Genomic DNA, 10,132 nt, shown 5'->3' on the forward strand with positions numbered 1-10,132 from the left:
GAGTTGAGCTTCTGGCATGATAAGTGGTGTAGTGTTAGGCCTATCAGGAGTTTGGTGCAAGGTCCATTGTCTGTTGAAGAGGAGAAGCTCAAAGTAAAAGATGTAGTGTCAGCTGATGGATGAGATTGGTAAAAAATATCCATTCCTATTCCAGGAAATATCAAGCCAAGGACAGAAATTTTCCAAATATGTCATATGCATTAAAAAAATATGTTATACAGTAGTAAAGACAATAAGACATATAATATATACATCACACATCACTATTCAGTAACTAAAAAAAATGTACTATGCAGTATATGGTGTATATCTGGTACTTTAGCGTAATAAAACGTTAAAATTCAAAGGTTTCTTTTAAAAAAATTAAAAAAAGAAAAAGAAAAAAGAAAACCCTACTACCCAGATGCCAAGCTGGTCCATAACGAAAAATGCTCTATATAAACCGACGCTGGCGTAAGAATCGCAACCCTAGCTAAAGCTTTTTAGTCATAGCCACATCCACGTTTCACTTTGTCTGTCTCTCTCTCTCTTCATCTCTATCTCTATCTCTCTCTCCCTTAAACCCTAGCTCTCAAAGCTTGCTACCGCTTCACTTTCTCGCCGCCATTTTCTTCGAGTAAGAAACTCTCCTTATCTTCTCTATAATTCATTCTCCATTTCACACGCTTCGCCTCTAAACCCAATCAATTCGACTCTCTCTCTCTCTCTTATCTTTTTTTTCAGTTGCAGACTTAAAGCTCCAAAACGATGTCGTCGGACGAAGAAAGAGAGGAGAAGGAGTTGGATCTCACTTCCCCTGAAGTCGTCACCAAATACAAAAGCGCTGCCGAGATCATTAACAGTACATATATATATTTGTTCACACACGCACACAAAAAATCTTAATTTTTGATGTTGTTTATTTGATTTTAGCTTTGTATTGATTAAGATTTTGTGAATTTTTTGCAGAGGCTTTGCAATTAGTTGTATCTGAATGCAAACCAAAGGCTAAGATTGTAGATGTTTGCGAGATTGGTGACTCTTTCATTAGAGAGTGAGCTTTTATTTTTATTTTTTTTCAAATTTTGTACTGAGATGTTGTTATTGTGCTTAGTTTTATTCTGTTTAGTTTGTAATGATTTTGTGGGGTTTTTTTTTTTTTTTTTTTTTTTTTTTTTTTTTTTTAAGATAGTTTTCACATATGAAGTATGAAGTTCTATCATCATCACGATGATATTAATTAGTTTTTATCATCAGACTAAAATATTAATTAATTTTGGTGTAATCGGAGATTGAACCCAGATATTTTATGCTAACTAAAAGTCTAGAACAGACAAGGAAAAAAATAATAATATATATATATATATATATATTCTAAGATAGGTGCCTAGGTGGTCCACCAGGGCTTGCACGTGCCCAAATGTCTTTTTCTAAATGCTTCTAAAGTTCCAAGTCCAAGCAGAAGAAGATATTCGCATTTTGAGGCCCCGTTTGGTATATGTATTTAAAAATTGAAAATTGTTGTTTGAAAATATTTGTAAAAATACGTATGGGTGAAAAAGTACATTAAAATGTTATTTAAAAACTAAAAATGATTGTTTGAAAACACTAACCAAACACCCCCTGAGTCGTTATAGTAAAATACTACACGTCTCCACATATTATATATACTTACGAAGTGAATAATATATATAATAATTATTCACTTTTCCTCTCCGTTATGCATGTGTTTGTTTCTCAAAAAAAAAAAAAAATATATATTATAATAATTATTGTAGGGTTAGGATTTGTGCCCAAGCCCAAAACAATGAATTTGTAGAGCGTGGATATAGAGCTAGGTAAGTTATGGAATTAACAACGACTGGTTAAAACCTCCAAGTATAAACCAGCTGAAAGATACAGTAAAAAGAAATGAATTGGAGTCCGAAGAGTTTTATGATAAATTCAGTAGTGGTTAAGTTCTTAAAGATACAATAAAGCTTCTCTCTTCCTTTTTTTTTTTTTTTTTTTTTTTTATCAGGAGCCCTTCTTCTTTATATAGTATCCTTCCCCTCATCCCCATCGTCATTGTTCTTATCTGGATACTACTTGAGTGTATGTCATGTCATGTATCTTTTTAGCTTTTTGTGAGTGGGGTAGCTGAGTTATATGTTTAGGGGTCTTTTTCACATAAATGCGGCCAGAAAAGTTGCTGCAGTGCATTTAATACGGTGGTGGCAGTTTTTTCTTTAGATATTTCTCATTCTTTTATCTCCAGGCTGTCAAAACTTATCTAGAATGCTGAAGTCACTAGTAAACTCATTCGAACCCCCCAGATATTTATATGATCAAGAATCTTTACATCCGAGGAGAAATGATTCTTCGGACATTGATGCTCTCTTCGGAGATCTTCTTGCTCCAAGTATCATCCTTCTGTGAAGTACCCATCAACAATTTTAACTCTTCGGACATACAATAACTTCACATTGGGCTTTAGACCCACTACGTATGGTTGGGCTTTTCCCCCACAATTATATATATATAGTAAGTATACGTCTCAACCATATTGAGCAATCATTGATTCATTATTATTTACTTAAAAAAAAAATGCAAAAATATCTTAGTTCACAAAAAAAAAAAAAAAAAATACATTGTTAATTTCCTCACACAGTCTGAGGCTGCTTTTAAAAACACACCTGGCTGAGAGAAGTCACTTCACCAGTACTAAAAAAAAAGAGTAGAGAAAGGAAGCAGAAGCGTAAGAAGCAAAAACACTTATATTCCTTTTCTCTCTACATTTCATTTTCAATCAGAAAATCCAAAATCCCTTATGAAATCCGAAGAATCCCAATTCCCAGAAAAGAGGAAAACGATCCCGCCTTACATGAAAGCCATCTCGGGCTCGCTGGGCGGAACCGTGGAGGCCTGTTGTTTGCAGCCGATCGACGTCATCAAGACCCGGCTCCAGCTCGACCGGTCCGGGAATTACAAGGGTATAATCCACTGCGGCACCACGATTACTCGCTCCGAGGGCGTGCGTGCCCTGTGGAAGGGCTTGACTCCCTTCGCTACTCACCTCACTCTCAAGTACACGCTTCGAATGGGCTCCAATGCCATGTTTCAGGGCGCTTTCAAGGACTCTGAGACTGGGAAGATCAGCAATAAGGGGAGGTTGCTCTCTGGGTTCGGTGCCGGAGTTCTCGAAGCTCTCGCTATCGTTACGCCTTTTGAGGTTTGTTTCGTTTGTTAATGCGGATTTCTGAATTTCAGTATTTTTCTCGGGAAAACGTTTTACTGGAAAATGTTTTTTTTTTTTTTTTTACATGATTTGAAATTACCATGTGTTTTAATTGATTCCAAATCCAATTTTTGGCTTAGTGAAGTTGAAATCAACTTATTTGGAGCTAATATTTTCGTTTTGTTTTTGCTATTTAGCTAAGAATCACGGACACGGCAATAATGCTGGAAAAAAATTAGGACACGGCACGATGAGATACAAGAAGTAATTAGTATAAATATATTTTTTGGTATATTTTATTTATTTATAGGCATATTTTATCTTTATTTTTAGTTGTTGAAATAAATAGCAATTATCAAAATATAAAACTCATTTAATCCTAGCACACCAGGAGGTCCTGGACCTACATGCAAGAGTCTCCTACAGGAGTAGACGTGTCTGACTCGGACACGAGTTGGACACAGTCAAGCTGGGGAATTTAGAGTATTTTTTATTTTTATCTTTATTTTTAATTTTTTATAATTTGTTATCTGGGGGAGGGCAGATTTGAACATGGACGTCCTCGTTAGGAACATCTGAAAGTGCTAGTTAAACAATAAAGCTCTTGGAGAGAGTTTGTGCTTCTTAGGCTATTAGCATCATTTTTTTTTATAGGTAACGAAATATTTATTAGAAATAAAAAACCCCAGTACAATGGTGGTGTACTAAGGAAGAAGTACAATCAAAACAAAATACAATGCTCAAATAAATTTAAGAAATTACTTATCAAGAAAAAGTGGTGAACAAATTAAAACTAAGCCTGTGGCACTCATACATGGCAATTCATCCCTAAAAGTAACAAAAAAATGTATTATCGAGAAAATCAGGCTGGACTTTTCATTATCAAATGAAGATTACTGAAGAAAGTGAAATGTTTTCTTATTAATTCTTAAACCTTCTTAATTTTGTTCCTGAATCCTAAGATGTAAATGGAGAATGATTTGAGACTCTGGTTACTAAATGGAGTATTGTTATGCTCTAGGGAGGCCAGTTGTCAAATCATGATACCTGCTGTAATAAGCGTTCTATAGGTCTACCTATTTAATTTTCTCATTTCGCTGCACATGAGCACTAATTGGTTGGTCATCTGTGTTGGACTTTGATACATGAGTGCCAAATGTGATCAGGGGTAGTTGTTTATGTTCTCCAAGACTCTCTCTCAAACACAATTCTTCTTCTTTCTTGTCTTCTATCTCTTGATGTGAGATGTATTTACATAATTTGCTGTTAAAATGGGTGCACTAGCTCCCAATGTAAAATTGCGAAATGGGCGAGAAAGGAACTTACGCACTTTTGAAGGAAAAGGGTCACTGGTGGCATATCTCAAGACCCTATAGTAATGGACATTAGCAGCCCACTTTACTCCTTTTAGTCTAACAAGACTTCATAGATGATATGCCCTTGGATGATAATGTCTGGCATATTTCAAGTTTTCAACTCTTCAGACCTTATATGAATGAACATCATCTGTAGATCACTTTTCTCCTTTTAGTCTATTGGACTTCATGTATGATAGTTTCTTGCTTATTATCTTTGTATATTTTCCTTGTCTTATTTTAGCACTTTCTTTGCATATTTCTTGTGTACTAGGATTGCACCTCTTTTGCACTTTTTAATGAATTTTAGTTAAGAAAATATTAAATTGCAATCTCAGTTACGTCAATCATCAATGCCCATAATATTATTTCTGTGTAATCTGCACATAGATTGGCCTTGGGGCGAACTTGTTATTAACAAATAGATGTTTGAAAGTTTTGCATGGCGTGTTGTATGTTTAAACAGCTTGTTTATTAGAATCAAAATGAAAAGAAATCAAGAAGTTTAGTTTTAGTAATTTGTATGTGTTGAGGAGATACTACCGTGCTTTTTGTAGTTGGATGGAGTGATTGGACTTTTAGCTTTGACTGTGGAGGCATTACCTACCTTAATGCATTCTCTGTGTCTTATGAGGAAATTGGGGATTACTTGGTACAGGTGGTTAAAATTAGATTGCAGCAACAAAGAGGTTTGAGTCCTGAGCTTCTGAAGTATAAGGGTCCTGTGCACTGTGCTCGTATGATCATCCGGGAAGAAGGCATCCTTGGTCTCTGGGCAGGGGCTGCTCCAACTGTTATGCGTAACGGGACAAACCAGGCTGCCATGTTTACAGCGAAAAATGCTTTTGATGTACTATTGTGGAAGAAACATGAAGGTGATGGGAAAGTCCTCCAACCATGGCAGTCTATGATATCGGGATTTCTTGCAGGTACAGCAGGTCCTGTGTGTACTGGACCCTTTGATGTTGTGAAAACAAGGTTGATGGCTCAAACCCGGGACGGAGGTGCATTGAAATACAAAGGTATGATCCATGCCATCAGAACAATATATGCAGAGGAAGGGCTTCTTGCCTTGTGGAAAGGGCTTTTGCCCCGACTCATGAGGATCCCACCTGGCCAGGCCATAATGTGGGCTGTGGCTGACCAAGTGACTGGGTTTTATGAGAGGAGATATCTTCGTGGTGCACCCTTGTAGGTATCATTCACATTGTTTTGCTTGTATGGTTTTCAATTCCATTGCAAGTATAGAGTTAAGAAATTGTTGTAACATTAGTGTGAACACCAGAATAAAAAATCATATCAATAATTTTGAGGTGCAAGCAAAGGGGGTAGGGGGGCCTTGGGGCAGTAATGACCAATCCCTCTAGCTTTGGAAATTTATTTTATGTAAGTGGAAGGATTTTTTTTTTTTTTTTTTTTTTGATGTATTGATAATTTGAAGCGGAGAGATTTGAATTCTAGATATCTCAATTGAAGATATTATGAGGTGCAAGTTGAGTTACAAGACTCTTGACAAGTTGAAGGAATTTGATGTGGCCAAAGAATGGATATGAGGAGGCAGCAGATGTCTTAGCATCCCTTTATTTTTTTTTTTTGGTTTTTCACAATGTTTCTTCAAAACTTTCAACCAGAAATTAATCACTATTTGCGACGAGTGGGCACATAATAGGGTAAATCGCTGGCTCAAGGAGTTTTTTCAAAGTACTGGTGCTTGGACTTGAACTTGAACTATGGAGCTCTTAGTCAAACTCAAAACAGCCACTTTGAGACCGAGTGCCCAACCACTCGGCCAATCTCACTAGGTTTTTTTAGCATTCCTTTTGGACATTTGAAAATTCAGTACATTCTTAACGCCCTTTGTGACATTGAACTTTAATTTGGTTACTTCCTAAGTGGTATCTCCTTGCGGAAAGCAAAGTTTTTACTCTGATTTCCTCATTCACTAGAAGGAAAGTATTTTTATTTGTCTAGGTGCAGTGGGACAGTACTACCTGACTAGAAAATGTTTTTACTACCTGACTTCCTCTGTGTAATAAGCATTGAACAACTAGAAAAAGTTCAATACAAAACAAGCAACATGGTGAAGATGCGCACAAAATATGGATTCCAGTGTACTACCAATAAAAGAGTTAAACAAATATCTAGGACAAGTATCATAAAGTACTTCCTTCTTCTGTTGTTGGCATGTTGTTAACCCCCATTAGCCAAAATATGAGCACACCAATTTGCCTCGAGTAGTGTGATTAGATAAGGAGCTTAGTGCGGGGGATGCTTAGCCTTTAGGGCACATTTGGTAGAATATAACGGTAATTATATAGGAATAGAAATAGATATTACAAGAAATATAAAATGTTGTAATATACTGCTTATTACTATTCATTTGTTTGGTGACAACACAATAATAGAACCTTGAAAATAATGGAATGAAAGTATTTTAAATCAAACTTAAGATATATTTTAGAAAATATCTTACTCATAATTATATTTCCTAAAAAATAACATTTTTTCAAATCGAAAGAGAGATTAGTTACTTTTATGTTTTTTTTTTTTCTTAATTGTTATGTGCATATGGAAAGTTTGTTTATTTATAAATATATTAATTGTAGAAATTAATACACCTGTTAAGGAATAGCTATTACATCACTTTTAGAGATGAATAGTTATTCTTCATTTTAAAGAATGACTATTTCTTGTAATAAAAACATAACCAAACTGCTGAATAGTTAAGCCATAGAAATAATTATTACATTACGGTCCCTATCTACCAAACGTACCTTATTGTTAAATGGTCATTTTGTGGTAAGCAAAGAATCTGCCTAAAATAAGACTTTTTTTAAAGCCTCTATTCTAGGTTAATGGCAACCCGAATCTAAAGGAGGGCCCATAATTTTATAATAACACTATTAGTCCATTTAGTATAAGAAAAGAATCCCAACCATGAGCAACGCAAGGTAGCAGAAACAAGGCCTCTCTTCTTGGCATCCCAAACGCAAGGTCTACGGTCTACCTTCCATTTACCATCTTTATTCCCTTCGAGCAACCATTGGTGTTCAATTTTGACTATGTTGGATAGAGGAGGACACCATACAACATGTAAAGTGTGACCGATCTTATTGATAGTTTTTTTTTTTTTTTTTTTTGAGGAACAAACTCATTGCAGAAAATAAAGCCACTGCGAGCTAACCAAATAGTTCAGATGGTAAATAGAAAGAAAAATAATGCATCAAGATATGACTTTTAGAATATGTGTGCAACAAATATTGAATATTTCCCTACCTTTTATAGCATTTGACCAATTAGTTCAAATAGCAAATATAAAAATGATGTTCCAAGATACATCCTTAGAGCATCCGTAGCAGATGTTGCAAAAAAAATGTCATTTTGACACATCAAAAGCCTATTTTATTATTTTACCACATTATTTTACAATATCTCATTTATCAGATGTTCTATCATTCCATTCTATACATTAAAATAATATTTATTACTCGTTAAAATAATATATTATCTCCTCCCCTCATCACCATCATCCACAACAAAGGCACATCCACCACAGCCGCAACAATAGCCACCAACAACCACTAACTGATAGCATAAACACAACAAACCAATAAGACCCACCACCATAAACCCAGTGAAACACCAAGACCCACCACCATTCACCACCATTCACATAGAAAAATACCGAGAACCACCCCAAAAACCCATATCAAACCAACCGAACCACCACCATAGCACCGCCAAACATCACATGATTCACAACAAACCACCAAACCCACGATCAATGACCAACCATCGCAGAGTATCGCAACAAACCAAAAACTCTAAATATCAACCAAAACCCATTGATCCAAACCACGATCAACCACTGACCCAAACCACAAAACGCATAAAATCAACCAAAACCCACTAACCCAAACCTTAATCCATCAAACCATTAGACCCAAACCTCAATCCATCAGACTATCAGACCCAAACCTCAATCCCATAACCATCAAACCACCACCACATGAAGTACCAGCCAACCAAATAGCTAGCTACCATCGATTCTCAAACCAGAACCCAGCAACTCAGCAACACGAAACTCAAACCCAAAACCCCTAAGTGAGATCGAGCGTGGTGGAGCACACTGTCATCGTTGGAGCTACACCGTCATCGCTGCCGGTGAACATCTTGGACTGGTCAAAGAGAGAGGGAACCGGTACAGGGAGAAAAGAGAGGGAACCGGCGAGGGAGAGGGAAGAGAAAAGAAAAAATGAAGAGAGAGGAGAGAGAAAATAGAATATAAAACAATAAAATTTTTGCAACATCTGTTCATACCGTTACAAATTTGCAACGATATTGTAGCCATGTTTTATAATTGTTTAGATTTGGCACATCTCATAAATCTCCATTTTTGTGTTTGGTGTGGCAAATGTGCTAAATATTTGGTATTTGGCACATTTGCCACACCTGTTGTGTATGTTGATAGAGATAAACCAGGCATCATATGGTGGGAGTTCAAAAAAGGCAAAATGTAGCATGTGAACATTTTAGCCCACACACAATCCATCCTTTATAACATGAAGAGTAGCTTATTTGTTGAAAGTTTGTGAAATTATAGTTATATCTATAAAAAGGTGATGCTCTAAAGAGTTGTACACGACTACACCTGCAATGAAGCTAAAAAAACTTAGGAAAAACAAAAATTGATTACAAATATATGATATAAAATACCACAAAGAATGTTACTGTCCATTAGAAAATATAGAATGTCATTATATATTTTTGGTAATGTTACTTTCCTTTATTAAAAATACAGATTATCATTACCCATTGGATTGTCACTTAAACTGCTCTCCCTTTATATATATAAAAATTTCCAAAATCTTTTTTTTTTTTTTTTGGTAAAAAGGATTGTATTACTGAAGCTAACTAGCCAAAATAGGCTCAAAGCAAATTCTGTTTAAGTACAAACCATTGGCATCAGCCATAAGAAAATCCAAAACGTCCACAGGCAGACTTCTAAAAACAAGGAAATCATTTTCTTGATTCGAACCCAGCCTTGCCAAAACATCTGCACACCTATTAGCCTCTCTAAAACAGTGCTTAACACGAACCCGTGGAAGCTGGGAAATAAGGTACCTGCAGTCATCCACTAAGGCAGAAACAACACTTTCAATAGCCCTTGGATTATTCAGCAGCTCAACTATAGATATAGCATCAATTTCGATCTCTATAGCAGGTAAGTGGAGGTTTAAACATTGCAAAATACCGTCTCTAAGGCCCCAAAGGTCTGCAGCAAAACTTGTTGTGGTGCCTATCTTCCTAGCATAACCACAAACCCAGCCGCCATCCCCATTTCGAATGAGTCCTCCACTTCCAGCTGGGCCTAGATTGCCCAATGAAGAGCTGTTTGAATTAAGCCTGAACCATCCCACCTCTGGCTTTTCCCACCTAATCCTCTTTATCACCTGAACCAGAGCTAACTTAGGAAACTTCACACAGTGCTCATACTCCATTGCCTCACGGAAGATCTCATGACCCAAATTTTGATGGATGGTTTTATTATTGAAAACAATGTTATTCCTATGCTTCCAAA

At 36.1% G+C, this 10,132-nt stretch overlaps 1 protein-coding gene and 1 long non-coding RNA gene across 2 annotated transcripts; both read left to right on the plus strand.

Annotated features, from left to right (window-relative positions):
* The first annotated feature begins 409 nt into the window (after positions 1 to 409).
* On the plus strand, positions 410 to 1,026 carry LOC136069612 (uncharacterized). The gene is made up of 3 exons (XR_010630844.1): positions 410 to 616; positions 724 to 841; positions 949 to 1,026. It is a non-coding gene; the product is annotated as an uncharacterized LOC136069612 (long non-coding RNA).
* A 1,606-nt stretch (positions 1,027 to 2,632) lies between these two features.
* LOC112005554 (mitochondrial succinate-fumarate transporter 1) lies at positions 2,633 to 6,129 on the plus strand. Its single transcript, XM_024037835.2, has 2 exons — positions 2,633 to 3,190; positions 5,210 to 6,129. Exons 1-2 carry the CDS (start codon positions 2,789 to 2,791, stop codon positions 5,744 to 5,746), a joined length of 939 nt encoding a protein of 312 aa, XP_023893603.1. The 5' UTR covers positions 2,633 to 2,788; the 3' UTR covers positions 5,747 to 6,129.
* The last annotated feature ends 4,003 nt before the right edge of the window (positions 6,130 to 10,132 follow it).

The sequence above is a fragment of the Quercus suber genome, unplaced genomic scaffold (genome assembly GCF_002906115.3).
Source record: "Quercus suber isolate HL8 unplaced genomic scaffold, Cork oak 2.0 scaffold_180, whole genome shotgun sequence".
Lineage (NCBI taxonomy): Eukaryota > Viridiplantae > Streptophyta > Magnoliopsida > Fagales > Fagaceae > Quercus > Quercus suber.

Excerpts from the sequence above, each read along its gene's own strand:
- LOC112005554 (XM_024037835.2), top strand. The coding sequence starts at position 2,789 with ATGAAATCCGAAGAATCCCAATTCCCAGAAAAGAGGAAAACGATCCCG. Across the intron at positions 3,191-5,209 it reads CTATCGTTACGCCTTTTGAG|GTGGTTAAAATTAGATTGCA; the intron begins GTTTGTTTCGTT and ends TACTTGGTACAG.